This window comes from Podarcis vaucheri (assembly GCF_965113315.1).
Source record: "Podarcis vaucheri genome assembly, chromosome: 12".
Taxonomy (NCBI): Eukaryota; Metazoa; Chordata; class Lepidosauria; order Squamata; family Lacertidae; genus Podarcis; species Podarcis vaucheri.
The window spans coordinates 63,717,523-63,736,022 of NC_138750.1; the positions used below are offsets into that span (position 1 = coordinate 63,717,523).

The 18,500-nt window shown below is 46.5% G+C and overlaps 1 protein-coding gene across 1 annotated transcript; it reads left to right on the forward strand.

Annotated features, from left to right (window-relative positions):
- Positions 1-8,882: 8,882 nt before the first annotated feature.
- Positions 8,883-18,290, forward strand: LOC309514823 (uncharacterized protein). Its single transcript, XM_082192180.1, is given in 3 exon segments — positions 8,883-9,030; positions 12,885-13,888; positions 13,892-18,290. Coding segments are annotated over 3 exon segments (3,744 nt in total). The 5' UTR covers positions 8,883-8,933; the 3' UTR covers positions 16,535-18,290.
- The last annotated feature ends 210 nt before the right edge of the window (positions 18,291-18,500 follow it).

Here is an 18,500-nt window from a genome sequence, read left to right on the forward strand (position 1 = left end):
TTAGGGGGCGCAAATTACTTGCCTTGCCCCGGGTGCTGACAGCCCACGCTACGCCACTGCAGCTTACAAGACAAGGCTGCTAACATTTGCTCCTATTCCTTTCCCTTTTTGCAGTAATTTAGATAAATGTGTTTTTTAAACGTGAGAAAACGTACACATGATGCCAGCGTCCGCCAGGGCTGGTGAACCACAGCACAGGGCAGCAACTCTAGCCCTGCAGCAGCAGGACCCAGTCTGGCCTGGCCTCAGGCTGTCCCCCTCACTGGCCCATGCCTCCCATCCCGAGGGCTTTTTGCCTTGCCGGAATATGTACTTGGACTGTGATAACGTTGCAGTCCTCTATCAGGGTGACCAAGTCTGTTTCAGTAGCACCAGACAAAAGGATAGCCCAGGGTCATCCAAGAATATCTGAACAGCCCCAACCCACTCATGTGCTTTCCCTCACAGAGATGACTACACAAGAGCCTGAGAGTTGGAGCTGTCTTTGCATCTGAGGAGGGCTTCCTTCAGAGGAGTCTCCTTACCCCACATTCAAGGAGACCAGGACCACACCTGATGGGGCATTAGGTGCCTCCAGCACCCAACTGTTCATCTCACCACAGAGATGCCTGTGATATTCTACCAGGGAAGGTCATCCCAACCACCTTGCAGCTCGTCAACCTCCTTCTTAAATTGTGGTGCCCAGAACTGGACACAGTATTCCAGGTGAGGTCTGACCAAGGCAGAAGAGAGTGGAACTATTACTTCCCTTCATCTGGACTCTAGACTTCTGTTGATGCAGCCTAGGATTGCATTACGTTTTTTGTTGTTTTTACTGCTGCATCTCACTGTGGAGTCATGTTAAACTTGTGGTCCACTAAGACCCCTGGATCCTTTTCACATGTACTGCTAGTAAGCCCCATCCTATATTTGTCCATCTGGTTTTTCCTGCCTAAGTGCATAACTTCACATTTGTCCCTATTGCTACGAGCGCAGCAACAGCCTGCCGTGGAAGAACTCGCAGGGCGTGGGGGCACTGAGGGGGCAGTTCTGGCACCTTTTTTCTAGAGAGAAAGCGCTGCATTTACTGTTGCGGTGTACTAGGTTATGAAGCCCTCAAGCCCTCCTTGTCTGTCCCAGGATCCTTTGAAGACCATGAAATCCCCGAAGACTCCTGGCAAACCCTGCTCTCAGAGCGAGTTGGCCTTCTTGTCAGGATAGGATCACTTCTTCCCTGAAATTCCTCTCTGCCTCTTGACCTTCACTGTTCCCTTTTGGGCTCCTGCTCAAAATATGCTTGTCAGGCAAGCATTTCTGGACACATAAATGTTGATGTGTTTTAATCTTGTACTGTTAATATTAATGTTGCAGTCTGCTATCAGAGTGACCAAGTCTGTTTCAGTAGCACCAGACTAGGGAAGGTCATCCTAACCATGAAAAATTGTTCCCATAGCAATTTCCACGAAGCACAACTCTCTCTTTCAGGCCCTTGCTCCCTGTTAGAAAGGAAGGAGTTAGCTAATTCCCTGTTTAGGGAAGCTTTTAATGTTTGATGCATTACTGTATTTTAATATTGTGTTGGAAGCCGCCCAGAGTGTCTGGGGAAGCCCAACCAGATGGGCAGGGTATAAATAATTTATTATTATTATTATTATTATTATTATTATTATTATTATTATTCTCTTTTTGAACCACAATACGCTTTGCTGCTCATGTCCTGCACCGGACTGGTGACTGGAATGTCATGGAGGACCCTTTGAACATCTGCAACAATCATCGCCCCTTTTGGAACTGGTTTCAGAATAACACTGCCGCAGAGGCCACAAGTCCTTTCAAAAATCTCATACAATAATGAAAATAAATACCTCAGCAAAATCTGCTCAACTGAGGAAGGAAGTTGAGAGGTTCCTTCAGGTCAGCAGCACTTCGTGGAAATCAGTCTCTTCCTCCTGAGTTGGAAGGGACCCCCCCCTCCATGTCTCATAAGAACGTAGAAAAGAACATAAGAAACCCCCCTCTTGTACAATCCTCTTTTAAATAATAATTTATTTATTTATTTATTTATTTATTTATACCCCACCCATCTGGCTGAGTTTCCCCAGCCACTCTGGACGGCTCCCAATCAAGTGTTAAAAACAATAGAGCATTAAATATTAAAAGCTTCCCTAAACAGGGCTGCCTCCAGATGTCTCTTAAAAATAGGATAGCTGCTTATTTCCTTGACATCTAGTGGGAGGGCGTTCCACAGGGTGGGTGCCACTACCGAGAAGGCCCTCTATCTGGTTCCCTGTAGCTTTGCTTCTCGCAATGAGGGAACCGCCAGAAGGCCCTCGGAGCTGGACCTCAGCATCTGGGCAGAACAATGGGGGTGGAGATGCTCCTTCAGGTATACTGGACCGAGGCCATTTAGGGCTTGAAAGGTCAGCACCAACAGTTTGAATTGTGCTCGGAAACGTACTGGGAGCCAATGCAGATCTCTCAGAACCGGTGTTATGTGGCCCTGGCAGCCACTCCCAGTCAACCAGTCTAGCTGCCACATTCTGGATTAATTGCAGTTTCCGGGTCACCTTCAAAGGTAGCCCCATGTAGTCCAAACAGGAGATAACCAGAGCATGCACCACTCTGGCAAGACAGTCTGTGGGCAGGGAGGGTCTCATCCTGTGTACCAGACGGAGCTGGTAGACAGCCACCCTGGACACAGAATTAACCTGCACCTCCATGGACAGCTGTGAGTCCAAAATGACTCCCAGGCTGCGCACCTGGTCCTTCAGCAGCACAGTTACCCTATTCAGGACCATGGAGTCCCCCACACCCATCCATCCCCTGTCCCCCCAAAACAGTACTTCTGTCTTGTCAGGATTCAACCTCTATCTGTTAGCCGCCATTCATCCTCCAACCGCCTCCAGGCAAGACCTTCACCGCCTTCACTGGTTCTGATTTAAAAGAGAGGTTGAGCTGGGTATCATCCGCATACCGATGAACACCCAGCCCAAACCCCCTGATGATCTCTCCCAGCGGCTTCATGTAGATGTTAAAAAGCATGGGGGAGAGGACAGAACCCTGAGGCACCCCACAAGTGAGAGCCCAAGGGTCTGAACACTCATCCCCCACCACCACTTTCTGAACACGGCCCAGGAGGAAGGAGCGGAACCACTGTATGACAGTGGCCCCAGCTCCCAGCCCCTCTAGATGGTCCAGAAGGATGTTATGGTTGATGGTATCAAACGCCGCCGAGAGATCCAGCAGAACTAGGAAACAGCTCTCACCTTTGTCCCTAGCCCGCCAGAGATCATCAACCAGCACGACCAAGGCAGTTTCAGTCCCATGATGAGGCCTGAACCCTGATTGGAAGGGATCCAAATGGTCCGCATCCTCCAGGCATGCTTGGAGTTGTTCAGCAACCACCCGCTCAATCACCTTGCCCAAGAATGGAAGATTTGAGACTGGGCAATAGTTGGCCATCGTGGCCGGGTCTAAAGATTTTTTTTTTTAAAGAAGCGATTTAATGACTGCCTCTTTCAGTGGGTCTGGGAAGGCTCCCTCACAGAGGGAAGCATTCACCACCCTGCAGAGCCTATCGCCCAGCCCTTCCCGGCTCGCTTTTATTAGCCAGGATGAGCAAGGATCAAGGAGACAGGTGGGCGGTTTCACTTGTCCAAGCAGCCTGTCCACATCCTCGAGGGTAACGGATTGAAATTGGCAGTGAGATATTTTACTTTATTGGGTTCCATGATCACTGCAGATGGTGACAGCAGTCACAAAATTAAGACAACTGCTTCTTGGGAGAAAAGCAATGACAAACCTAGACAGCATCTTAAAAAGCAGAGACATCACCTTGCCAACAAAGGTCCATACAGTGGTACCTCGGGTTAAGTACTTTGTTCTGGAGGTCCATTCTTAACCTGAAGCTGTTCTTAACCTGAAGCACCACTTTAGCTAATGGGGCCTCCTGCTGCCACCGCGCTGCCAGAGCACAATTTCTGTTCTTATCCTGAAGCAAAGTTCTTAACCAGAGGTAATAATTCTGGGTTAGTGGAGTCTGTAACATGAAGCGTATGTAACCTGAGGTACCACTGTATAGTTAAAGCTAAGACTTTCCCAGTAGTGATGTATGGAAGTGAGAGCTGGACCATAAAGAAGGCTGATCCCCGAAGAATGGATGCTTTTGAATTCTGGTGCTGGAGGAAACTCTTGAGAGTCCCATGGACTGCAAGAAGATCCAACCTCTCCATTCTGAAGGAAATCAGTCCTGAGTGCTCACTGGAAGGACAGATCCTGAAGCTGAGGCTCCAAGACTTTGGCCACCTCATGAGAAGAGAAGACTCCCTGGAAAAGACCCTGATGCTGGGAAAGATGGGGGGCACAAGGAGAAGGGGACGACAGAGGACATGATGGTGGGACAGTGTTCTGGAAGCTACCAGCATGAGTTTGACCCAACTGCGGGAAGCAGTGGAAGACAGGAGTGCCTGGCGTGCTCTGGTCCAGGGGGTCACAAAGAGGCGGACACGACTAAATGACTAAACAACAACATGACTAGACATGACTCCAGCACTCACAGGACTCCAAATGCTATTTGTGTAAGAGCACTTCTGCGCAGAAGAGACGTTTTTAAAATACACATACTACAAACGGGCCTTCGGTGGAGAAAGGGAGGCTACATTTGGGTCAATGGAACCCAAAGCGCATGGATGCCGCATGGAAACAACGCCCCACAAATGCATGTACTCCCTAGTGCAGGGGCCCATCCTTGTGGGGAGATCACCGCTAGAGGCTTTTGAGGCCAGAATGCTGAGCACTGCAACTAGTTCATACAATCTCTTGACTTCCTTCTCATGCAAGGCGTGTTTTTTGCCTACACGTAAACTTTCATTATCAACCAGATAAAAGGAGAAGTGGTCTGTGTGCCTTGAAACAGACTTGGGCCAAAGAGGAGACGCACATCTTTTCTGGGTTTCCTCAAGACGACGCGAAAAAATCTTGAGGCTAACAGGAGATTCCTCTGATTTCCACAGCCTTGGTAAGTACCTGAAAGGCGGAGGGAAAGTATTGCTTAGAAATGCTCAGCGTCTGCAGCAGTTCCTCTTGTGTGAAGGCTGTTATCCATTCAATCTGGGATACTGAAAGAGGACACCAACAGTGTGGGGCAATGGTTAGAGAGCTGGACTAGAATCCCCACTGAGCCATGAAGCCTAACTTTCCTCGCAGGGTTGTTGTGAAGATAAAGGGGAGACAGGAGAATGCAGACCGCCTTGAGCTCCTTGGAGGAAAAAAGGTTAAATTATTATTATTTATTTCATTTCTATACCGCTTTATATTTTTGAGAAAAATCTCAAAGCGGTTTACAGAATATTAAAACATCAATAAAACAATCTGAAGAAAGTCAAATATAGCATACAGTCAAACCAACACAATTAACAGAAAACTAAAATATTATCTTAAGGATTTCAGAATAAAACATTACAAAGGAGGTCAACTACAGAATACATATCTAAGTAAATAAATAGCTGTTGCTCTGACCAGCTAATTTTTTTCATGGAATTTTTTTTTAGTCAACAAATCACCCTGATTTGGGCCCCACTTGGAGCAAATGTGCCCATCTGTGCCAGGCTTGGGGGGGGGGGCTAAGATGGACCAAGAGTCCGTCTCAGTCTGGCATTTCCCCTCCTGCTCCTTGGAGGAGCGACGGTGGAGCATTTTATTTTCTAAAGACAGGAGTAAATTTGTATTTTATTTAAAATACTTTGGCAGGGATGTAAAGACATGTGTGGATTTTTTTTTTAATTGTAATTATTGTTATATAATAGATAGATAAGGGTAAAAGACGCAGTGAATGTAATCTTAAAGATGGAATCCATGGAGGGAGGGAAGGATGTCTAAGGGTTCGAAAGAACTCTGTATTGCAATGTTGGAAATCGTTTTGTTTTATATGTATATTTCCCCAAAAAAAACCTCATTGAAAAAATTATAAAAAATAAACTTGCATTTTAATGACTGCAGCTGCAGTTTGGGCTGAGAGATATCTGGTTTCCCACATACACCACCAGCTAAATATTGCCATATACCAATATATCACAATGTCTGAAATAAGGGTGGAGCGACCTATGTAAAGGCATTGGCTGGCTTCACGGTTTTCCCCACATTGTGATTTTTTGCATTACACACATGCATGTCATGACTGCCAGCTCAGAAATTATGAAACTGATATCACAATAGGGACTTCAAACCCATTTTGGACGATATATTGATATATCCCCCCAGCCCTCGCTGCAGCAGCATTTTCCTGCAATGTATGTTTCCAGGAACTCTGGTCTTGCTGAGAAGCCAGCCGGGCAAATTCTTGCTCTCTTGGGCACTTTTTTCAGGGCAGCGCGTAGCTAGAACTATGGAACTCCCTGCCACAAGGGGATGTGATGGCCACCAGGAGGAGAGAGGGCTTTGCGCTCCAATCCTGTCTGCAGGTTTCCCTAATTACAATGAGTGGTCACCACTTTGCTTCCAGCTCCATTCAAGGTGTTGGCTTTGACCTTCAAAGCCCTAAATGACCGAGGAACAAGTATCTCCCTGACCCTCTCTGGACTGCGCCTGCTGAGGAACTCAGATCAGATCGCAGGCCCTCCTTTCATACCCTCCTTGTTTCCCAGGTGAAAATAGAGACACCTTGAGACAATTACAACCTCTCCACCAAACCTACCTCACAGGATTGTTGTAAGGAAAAAATGTACAGGGGAAAAGGTCGTGTACAACACTTTCAACAGATAAATGGACTGAAATATGACTTTAGCTGTAAGATGCCTTGAGACCCTGGCAGGGAAAAGGCGAGTAAACATCATCATCATCATCATCATCATCATCATCAGTGTTTCTTTCTGGGGGGATGCAGGGGTACACAGACCCCTAAACATTTTGTGAATCTTTGTACTTTTGTCCATTTACTGTTTTTATTTCCCCTGACTTGAAATATAAAATGGTGATTTTCTTGAGTCAAAATGAGAATACCCCTAAACATTTTTTTAGAAAAAAGCACTAAGAATCATAGAATCATAGAGTTGGAAGAGACCACAAGGGCTATCAAGTCCAACCCCCTGCCAAGCAGGAAACACCATCAGAGCACTCCTGACATATGGTTGTCAAGCCTCTGCTTAAAGACCTCCAAAGTAGGAGACTCCACCACACTCCTTGGCAGCAAATTCCACTGTTGAACAGCTCTTACTGTCAGGAAGTTCTTCCTAATGTTTAGGTGGAATCTTCTTTCTTGTAGTTTGGATCCATTGCTCCGTGTCCGCTTCTCTGGAGCAGCAGAAAACAACCTTTCTCCCTCCTCTATGTGACATCCTTTTCTATATTGGAACATGGCTATCATATCACCCCTTAACCTCCTCTTCTCCAGGCTAAACATGCCCTTAGCCGTTCCTCATAAGGCAATAATTGGTCTTTTCCTGAAAAAAAGAGGTGAACACCTTCCTTGTTCTCTTATAATGGCAATGGTGCCCACCTGAGAAGTGCAGGTGATTCTGGCTGGGGGAAAAAGCCCTGATGATGATGATGATGATGATGATGATGATGATGATGATATAAACTGTGATCATGATCAAGAACATACCAGAGAGTAAATCCTATAGAACTCAGTGGGACTTTGTTTGGTGTCTAAATGCTTTGGATTCAGTTGTAAGGCTGCCCATTCTTGACCCTGTTACCTGGGAGTAAGCTCCACTGAGTAGACGGTGTCAGGTTCCATTTACAGTAAAGGAACCAACACTCCCTGTGTTTCCCAAGACATGCCTGGCTGCTGAGGCGTCGCAATTGCAGAATGCAAAGTGGTGACCTTTTCCTTCAACGTTATAGGAAGGGCTTCGTGTGCCAGATTCATCATGCTAACGGCAGGGCCCTGATCCAGATTGCTCCCCGGCTTTACTAAAAGAGAATCACAGAATCATACAGTTGGAAGAAACCGCGAGGGTCATCTAATCTGACCCCCCTGCAATGCAGGAATCTTTTGCCCAATGTGGGGCTTGAACCCAGGACCCTGTTAGGAGATCTACTTAAGGCTGAATGAAAGCCAGACACACACACACACACACACACACACACACACACACTTTTTACTATTTGGATAGACTGTATTTTCTTCAGCCTCTTTCAAACCACAGGCATTAGCACACTTTTTCTTTTCTGCTTTCTCAAAACTGGCCATGTTTTAGGTTCATCAAACCCAACACAAAGGTATTGAGGTGTGCATGTGTGTGCAAACATGGGGAGGGGGGTGTCAAACTGAGCCTTTGACCCAGATGAAAGAAAATCTAGTCTTCCAAGGGAATTGGTTCCAAGGGAACTGTCAAACCGTTCTCGCCCTCACAAAGTTACTTTATAATGTTTAGCCATTTGAATCCTCTGGTTCAGTCCTGCCCTCTGGAGCAGCAGAAAACAAGCTAGCTCCACCTGGCATCTTCTTCGGTAAAGGTAAAGGGACCCCTGACCATTAGGTCCAGTCGCGGATGACTCTGGGGTTGTGGCGCTCATCTTGCTTTATTGGCTGAGGGAGCCGGCGTACACTTTCCGGGTCATGTGGCCAGCATGACTAAGCCGCTTCTGGAGAACCAGAGTAGCGCACGGAAATGCGGTTTACCTTCCCACCGGAGCGGTACCTATTTATCTACTTGCACTTTGACATGTTTTTGAACTGCTAGGTTGGCAGGAGCTGGGATCGAGCAATGGGAGCTCACCCCATCGCAGGGATTCAAACCGCCGACCTTCTGATAGGCAAGCCCTAGGCTCTGTGGTTTAACCCACAGCACCACCTGCTGAAATAAGCATCTTATTTCACGATGTAACATTCCCCCCTCTTTTTTTGTTCCAGCCTCGCTAGTCCTCCTCGTGCTTCGAAGTCTGCCCTGGCTCCTTCACAGCTCCTGTTTCTTGCAGGGAAGTGAAAGCAGGAGAGCAGCTTGACCTGAGCCATGGCGGGAACAGACAACACGATTGACATCCCGGCCCTGGGCCGCCCGTTCCAGCTGGGAATGCTGTACGACTGCCGCAAAGACTCCCTGATCCCAGGTAAAGCTGGCAGAGAGGTGGGGAGATCACTTTGGGTGGGACATCTGGGGCAGAAAATGGTATTTCATGTGGCATATGAAATACGGAGAGACTTTAGGTACATAAAGCGCCCCCACCCTCCAAAAAGGATCCTGGGAGCTGTCTTCTAACCTCACAGAGCTACAATTTCAGCACCCATAACAAAATGAAGTTCCCAGGACTAGGGGGCTTGATTTAAATGTATTGTACAGTGGTGCCTTGGATCTCAAACTTAATCCATTCCGAAAGCCCGTTCCAAAACCAAGGCACGCTTTCCCATTGAAAGTAATGCAGAACAGATTAATCTGTTCCAGACTTTTAAAAACAACCCCTAAAACAGCAATTTAGCATGAATTTTACTATCCAACAAGACCATTGGTCCATAAAATGAAAGCAATAATCAATGTGCTGTATTATAAAATAAATAAGACAGTATTGTAGATGATAATAATAATAAAAATATTTTTTTCTTACCTGCACCGATGATAGTCATTGTTTGGATGGGGGACTTTTATTAAAAACAAAAACGCAAAATAAATAGCAAAAACAAAAGCGCCGTTTGACTTCTGAAATGTTTGGAAACCAAGAAGCAGCTTCTGGTTGGTGCAGGTGCCCCGGAAACAACAGCCGACAGCTGCATCAGACATTCGGGTTCTGAGAAACGTTCGCAAACTGGAACACTTCTGGGGTTTCAGCATTTGGGAACCAAGGCATCTAAAGACCAAGATACACTGTATATATGTCTCACTTGCTCAATTATTTGTCCATTTTGGAACAGGGCATACTATGTCCATCTCCGTTTCTCTTTTCAGATTTAATTCAAAATAATCTTTTAGGGTCTTTTGTGCTTTCTCAATAATTTTCTGATTTTCCAACAGTCCTTCGTTCAACAATGAATTATCTGTCCCTCTTAACTCCATTAAAATTGAACTATGATCCAAAAGAGTTTTTGGCAAAATCTCAACTTTTACAGTCCTTTAATGTGTGGTTTTTATTGTGTTATATATCATGTTATAGGATCGATGGAATGGTTTTGTTGATAGTTCTGTCAACAGCTTTGTGACCGATTTATGGTGAACAGTGATTTTAGGAATAAATGAAATATAACAACTGCATCTACAGTTAGACTCAATGAAATGAATGGAGCTCTTAACCATGCCTAGTTTGGGCTGAGCGATGTCTGGTTTCCAACATCGTGATATATCACCAGCTAAACATGTAGATGGTCAAGGCAGTCGTGGGCTCAGAAAGGTCAAAAACCTCTATTTTCATGAGAGCGATATGGGAGGGTATGGTAGTATGTCCCTATTTTCATTGGAAAAATGTTGGAGGGGATACAGATTATTCCAACAAACCAGTGTTAGTGGCAAGATGCATCACTTATGATGATGACCGTTTATTAAATTTGTTAGTCACTTTATGTAGCCCAAGGCAACTCCAAGCAACTAACAACCAACCAAAAGAAGCCCAAACCCAGGGGTGTCTTGCCCATAGAGGCTAGTGGCACGGGGTGCCAAGTTCTGGAGGGTGCCAGGGAAGAGGCGGAGGCTGGACGCGGCGCATCCCGGCATCAGCTCGCCGCCCTCACCATGCCGCACCGAAGCAGCGCCATGCCCGGAGCCTCCGTCTGCCATGGCCACCGCGGCACAAAGCGGCCAGCTGCTGCGGCCAGCCTCCGCTTCTTCCCCACCCAGCCGCTGCCCGCCTCCTCCAGCCCCACCAACAGTGCTGTCCTCCCTAAAAAACTCTGGGAAACAGGGGGAAGGAGGGGAGGAGGGAGCTTTGCACCACGGCACCAGATAAAGCTTAAGACAGCCCTGCCCAAACCCCACAAAGATACATGAAAAACAATAGGGAAAGATACAGTTAAAACACCCCCTTTTAAAAGGCCTCAGATAGTTTGAGGCCAAAGACCTGGTTATAAAGATTCTGCCTGGAACCTAAAGATATGTAATGGTGGTGCCAGGCGAGCATCCCTGGGGAGAGAATCCCGCAAATGGGGCTACTGCAGAAAAGGCCCCGTTCTCGTGCTGCCACCCTCTGGACCTCTTGCGTAGAGGACACACAAAGAAGGGTCTTGGGTGATGATCTCAGGGTCTGGGTTGGCTCATTTGGGAAGAGTCGGCCTTGAGATCCTGGGGTCCACTTGCTTCCATGTGGGTTAGCTGTGTTTGGTTTGCTGTTGACGCTGCCTTTCCTACCCTTGTTTGGGCACCCAACTCAACAGGCAGGCAGGTGGTAGCAATGGCAGGCCTTGGGGTCTCAAATTCCAGCGGGACCCTGTGCAACACCAGAATTTGGTGGCCCCTCTCTTGTGCCCCATTCTAACTGTCCATGCTCCCCTAAACTTGCCTCTGGTGGCAGAGGGGGCACCTCAGTGGGCCTCAGCCTTTGCCTCGCTCGAGGGGCGCAAGAGGTTGGGCCTGCTGCTGGTACAGGCCTCCATCTGAGGTGCCTTTCCCTGCAAAGTCCTCCCATCAATTGGTGGCCTCACCAGTTCCCAGGATTCTTTGAGGTAAGCCATGTGCTTCGAATGTGCTCTGTGCAAGCTGAGCAGCATTAAGGATCCCGGAACAACCTGCTCCTCCATTAGGTTTCTAAGGGGCTAAGAGCAGCATAGGGTTCTAGCTTCCTGGGTCCCGCTACACCTGTGGATGCAAACCTCAGGAATCATCTTTCACCTGCAAAAACTTCACAGGGTGGTCACCTTTTGCTCAGGTGTGAACAAAACCTTACAGGGAACCAGGCAGAGGGCCTTCTCCATAGTAACACCCGTCCTGTGGAACACCCTCCCATCAGGTCAAGGAGAAGACATCTGAAGGCAGCCCTATTTAGGGAAGTTTTTGATGTTTGATGTTTTATCGTGTTTTTAATATTCTGTTGGGAGCCACCCAGAGTGGCTGGGGAAACCCAGCCAGATGGGCGGGGGTATAATTTATTTATTTATTTATTTATTTATCATCATCATCATCATCATCATAATCAGAAAGCACCTCCTCGCTGTCCTCCATGTGTGGTTTGTATAGTTTTTTTCATCATATATTGCTCACTTCCTAAACAGAAGAGAACCATCACTAAAAGGGCTTTAGATATTTTCAAGGGCTTGGGAAAATTTTCTGCTCAGGCTTCGGTAAACCTCTGATTTTAAAGTTCTCAGACAGCAGTGGTGCTTATCAAAAAGGTATTCTTGGTTGAAATAGAAGATCAGAACGGGGAACAGGAGAGAGGTTCCCTATGCTCAGCTATGAAGAGAAACAAATCCAGCGATGAAGGTGGCAAATCAGGGCTCATCCATACTTTCGCTTGACCCATATTTTGTGTACAGATCTCTGGGTCCGAGAGCTTTCCTTGTTCTTTGGCAGGTGTGACTTGCAAAAGCCGATCTCAGCCACTAACTGAAGCTCAGTTCAGCACAATCTCTCTTTGCATCTAATCCATGCATCTAATAAGATCTGATTCAGTGGCTAAGATCGGGTTTTGGCAATCACAGCAATGGAGCAACGAGAAAAGCTCTCGGACCCTGGTGGAATTAACTGGCACACGATACAATCAAAATAAAGGTCAAGGGAAAGTGTGGGCGAGACCCTGAATCATCTCTGGTCAAACAGCTTAGGAGTCATTTTGGAAACCTTTACAAAGCTGCACAAAACTGCTCAAGCAGGGATGATAATGGGAGAAAAGAAATGTGTGCCCCATCCTGGGCAACGATGGCTCTATGGGGCCACTTTTAACACAACTATTTCCCTATGCAGGCTTAAGCGTTTTGGATAGAGGGGATCGATATTTATCTGAACATCACTAAAACCTTGTGTGGTTGTTTCTCTGTTTGATTCCAGGAATCACCCTTTGGGACCAAGACTCCCTTCAGAAGGACTTGGATATCAAACCCCAGCCCAAGACGGAATCTGAGATCATTGCTTCCGACTCCATCGATGATAAGGCCTCTGCCCTCAATGTCTCTGCATCTCTCAAGGCCAGCTTTTTGGGTGGAATGGTTAAAGTGGAAGGGTCAGCCAAGTACCTTCAAGACACCAAGCAGTCCAAGCAGCAGGCCAGAGTCACTCTGCAGTACAAAGCTACCACCAAGTATTCACAGCTGACCATGAGCCATTTGGGAATCCAAAATGTCTCTTATCCAGCAGTTTTCGACCATGGCACAGCCACCCATGTTGTCACTGCCATCTTGTATGGAGCCCAGGCTTTCTTTGTGTTTGACCGAAATGTCTCTTCTTCCGAGTCTGTGCAAGACATACAAGGAAGCCTCAAAGTTATGATACAGAAGATGGTCACTATTGAAGGCGAGGCAGCCCTCCACATGAACGACCAGGAAAGAAACCATGCAAGTCAGTTCAACTGCAAGTTCTATGGAGATTTTTCTCTGGAGAGCAATCCAGTGACTTTTCAAGATGCCATGAAAGTCTACACTGCTCTGCCCAAAATGCTGGGTACCAATGGGGACAAGGCTGTGCCTGTCAGAGTTTGGCTGTACCCACTGACCAAGCTAGATTCCAAAGCAGCTAAGATGGTGCGTGAGATCAGCTTAGCACTCATCTATGATGCCCAAACCATCATGGAGCAACTGAGTGAAATTGATATGAGATGCAATGATCTGGCTGCTAATCCCATTGCTAGCACCTTCCCAGAAATAAAGTTGAAAATCAAGAGATTCCAGGATTTCTGCAAGCAACACAGGCAGACTTTCCAGCAAGATCTGGCAGGAATCTTGCCTTTGATCCGGGGAGGGGGGAAAGAGGAAAGAGTTCTGGTAGACATCTTAACATCCATAAATCAATCACCCTTCAATGGACAAAGACTCAGTGAATTTTTGGACACCAAGGAATGAGAGATAAATATGGTCAAGTCTTACCTTGATATCCTGAGTGGGATAGAAACCATCTCCTCCCAGAATAAACTGGAAGAGGTAGTGCTTAACCACCAGAATGAATTTGTTGTCTCATTTACATTCACCTCTTTGCATGATAAGGAACCATTTTTAACCAGCTTACAACACTTTCTACAGAAACGATCAGCAGATCCTACAGGAGTCCAGAATGCACCTGAGGACTGGCATGCTTGGTTTGAGCAAAAAGACATACAGAGAAAAGCTCGGAAAGCTGCCAAATCCATTGTTGATTTTGCCCAAGTCAATGAATCCAATAGGAAGACCCGGTTTCTTGTGGCTTCTGTCCCAGATCAGGACAACCCAGGAGCTACCATTTATCTCTATGAAGATGGGGAGATGGTCAACAGCAACTTTGAGCTGCCCTCAAAACCTCTCCCTCCTCTGGTTGGCCGAATTGGATATGACAGTGTGCAGCTGACATTTCAACCAGCTGAGTATGGGAGGGTTTCAATCTCCAGCTATCAAGTAGAGTACAAGATTGCAGGAGAAGAAAATTGGAAGATTGTGAATACTGAGGACAGTCAGGAGACATTCCAAGTGAGAGGGTTGAGCGCAAACACAGAATACCAGTTTCGATACACTGCTAGGAGCAAACCAGGACTTAGTGAGACTAGTGATTTGAGTAGATCTGTACAGACACTTCCTACCAGCCCTCCTGGGGAACTGAGAGTGATAATCGCAGAGTCTTCCAAAATCAGTCTTGTCTGGGAGAGGCCAAAGGTCATTGGAGCTGATATAAAGGAGTACAAAGTGGAGTACAGGGGGCTGGTGGGCGATAAGGACAACTGGAATGAAAAAAGAACAGGGGCAAGAACAGAGTCCTGCCAGCTGGATGGGCTGAAGCCTCACAGAACCTACAGACTCAGAGTCTCAGCTGTATGTTTTGATGGGGCTGAGAGTGAGCCCAGTGAAGAGACTGAGATTTCCACAGCAATGGAAGAAGAAGAAGAAGGGGCAAATATACTAGCTCGAAAATACCTCCAGGAAAGCACCCTGGTGGAAGATGGGCAACCATCCGTGTATGTACTTCCCCTGGAGGCCACCTCAGATCGATCGGCCCCCGTCCAAACGTATCAGCTAGGAAAAGAGAACATGCAGGTCCCCAACAAAGTAATCGTGATGATGGGGGCAACAGGGTCAGGGAAAACCACTCTCGTCAATGCCATGATCAATCATATCCTGGGTGTGCAATGGGAAGATGATTTCCGATTCAAACTCATTCAGGCTGGAAGTCAGTCCTCAGAAGTGACCGCCTACGTAGTGCACCACCAAAAAGGTTTTGAAGTCCCTTATTCTCTCACTTTCATTGACACTCCAGGATTTGGAGACATGGGAGGTAGGAAGCAGTACAAACGGATAACAAAGCAGATCCGGGAGTTTTTCTCCACCCCGGGAGGAACGGATCATGTCGATGTCATCTGTATTGTACTTCAGGCCTCCAGTGCTGCCTTAACTCGTGCCCAGAAATACGTCTTTGACTCTGTGCTCTCCATTTTTGGGACAGATATAAGGAACAACATCCAGATCCTGATCACCTTTGCAGATGGACATTCTCTTCCTGTTTTGGAAGCCATGAAGAAGGAGGATGTGCCATGCATTAAAGATTCCAGTGGTAGCCCAGTTCACTTCAAATTCAACAATTCAGCTCTCTTTGCCAACAATTCTGAAGAGAATGAAGGGAACCTAAGTCCTAACAACAAGTTCTGGAAAATGAGCACTGCAAGCATGAAGACATTTTTTGACACGTTAAGCTTACTTGACAGTGAAAGTTTAACTCTGTCGAAGGAAGTGCTCAGGGAACGGAAGGAGCTAGAAGCCATCACGGAAGGCTTGCAGCCCCAAATCAGAGCTGCCCTTGGAAAGCTGGAAGAGTTGAGGAAGACGAGACAAGCTCTGGAGGAACACATTTTTGATATAGCAGTCAACATAAACTTTGAGTTTGAAGTAGAAAAATCTGTGCCAGGGAAGGAAGACATCTCTACCTCTGGAAGATTCACAACCAATTGCATGAACTGTCACTACACCTGCCATTATCCTTGCCCGATCCGGAGAGATGAGGGCAAGCGCCGTTGTGTAGCTATCAATGCAAATACGGGAAAATGCAATGTCTGTCCTGGCCACTGCGCGTGGAACATGCACTTCAATCAGAAATACCTGTTTGAATATAAAGTAACAAAAGAGATTAAGTCCTATGGTGAGTTGAAGCAAAAGTATGAAGACGCCTCTGGAGAGGCGATGACCCCAGAGAAGGTGCTTGGAAATCTCAACCAGGAACACAAAGAGGTTAAGCAAGCCTTAGAAGACCTCATCCAGAAATCATCTCAAAGCCTCCAGCGCTTGCATCAAATTGGGTTGAAGCCCAACCCGCTCTCCACTCAAGAATACATTGACCTGCTCATCATTTCAGAAGAGCAGGATCTGAAGCCTGGATACCAGGAGAGAATCCAATTGCTGAAGGAAGTGAGGGAATCTGTTGTAAACAATGAGTGCCCTCTGCTAGTGGATCAAGATCTGTACGACCCAAGTGAACAAGAAAAGTTCTCCTCCCTGCGGGCCAGATTTAGGAAGTTTATTTGCTTCTGATGCCCATCTGTACCCGGGCATCTGGCAGCTGTTATCAAGTGTTTAAAATAAGGGAGTATTTTCTAAATTGGCGCACACACCCTCTGATTGCTTTTGGCTATCAGTAGTGATTTCAAGTTATAGGGCTGTTAATTAGACCAGAGTTGGGATATGTGTGTGGGGGGGGGGTGCTGCCAGATTATTCACGCTGCTTCTTGTCGGGCTGCTTCTCCCCCAGGAAAACCGCAGCAGTAATGTTTGCTGCTTTAGCTAAATTTGCACTATTTCCTCACCTGGCTTTGAGGTCTGTCACCTGGCAGATGACCAGGGGCTTTTAGGTAGGTACTTAAAATGCTTTGCGCTTGGCTACTGACACAACTTGTATACAAGTTCCATATGCTGATTTATATGTAGAGGTGAAAATCTGGGTCTGTGAGCAAATTGAGATGATGGTTGGCTGGGGAACACCCTGGTGATGTGCTTTCCATCATGCCCAAGCACCCTATTAACCAAAATAAAAATAAAATAAAATAAAATAATAAGGGGAGTTACTCCCAAACTACACCCTTACTTTTGACTACCTAGCATCTCACCTCCCTCCGTCTTACATTTTCCTGGAACAAAGCTCTTAGAAGGTATTCCTTTTGACACTTCCATTCCCATCAGTCCCAATTGGCAATGGTGACTGGGTTATAGGCTTGTGTGGTGTTCTATTCTGCAGGGGGAGGGGAGAACATCACACAAGGAATGTGAACAGGGCCTCATATACTGCAGGAGGGTCCTTTGTACACACCCCAGCATAGGATGGTGGTTGGAAGTTGTTCTCTATATGTGCCTTCAATTTTTTGATATTTTTTCCCCTTTGAAACTTCAGCTGATCCAGAACATCCCAGCCTAACTGTTGACTGGAGCTACTTAGCTGGGATATATGCGACCCCTTTGCTGCAACTGCTGCATTGGCTCCACATTCATTTCCAAGTCTAATTATAAGTGAAGGTTATAGCCCCGGAAGGTTATAACCTTAAAGGGCTTACGAACTGGGGAGGCTCCCCTCTGCGTTCCGCCAGAATCAGAGGCAAGATTGCAACCCTCAGAAAGACTGCTCCAGCCCATTCTCTGCTACTCATCTGCAAGATGACGCTCACCTTTGCTCTTCACTTCTAGTCACAGGCCTGGGCTCTTCAGGTCCGTGTCTAAACTCTTTTTCTTTGTTTTGCTCCACTACTTTCCCCATGAAAACCCGCTCTTTGCTGCTGAATCGAAACAAACAGACGCCCACGGAAAGCCTGAATTGCTGTTTGCTCCAATTCAATAGTGAAAATCAGGTTTCCCCGGGGGAAGCTGTGGGGGGCGGGGGGAGTGCTTGGACATGAACCAGGAAAGCGTGGGCCTGTGCCTAGAAATTGCAGGTCAAAATGTGCATAATCCCAAAGACGTATTGTGCCCTAGCTGTGTATTTAACCTGCCATATTTGATCTATCCTGAGACAGGCTTTTACTGCTATATTCTGCTGTTTTCACTCGTGTTATTCTTTTTGATCATTTTCTTATCAATAGCCATGCTGAAAAAAAGAGATATAAACTTCTTTAAATAAATAAGAATGCAACGAATAGTCCATCAACTTAGCCCTTGATATAACTGCCCTTGCAGAAATGCTATCCTGCTACTGCTTGTGCCAGAAGTACCTTCAAAGGAAGCCCTGGATATCTCAGCTTTGCTTTCTCCGTTTACACTAATGAAACATCCTTCAAATAAAAGTTAATCTGTTCTTTAAAAACAGTCTCTGAGGTGTCTTTGGGTGGTGGGGGGTATGGCGGAGACATACGAACTTATGACACTTCCTAGCACAAAGCAAAACCTTTGCTCCATCTTTCCCTCTATTCTCTAATCTGTCCAGCTGCATCAGAACATGAGACGAGTTTGCTGGATCAGGCCAGCACCGTTCTCACAGTGGCCAAGCACGTCCATTTCAGGAAACCAGCAAGCA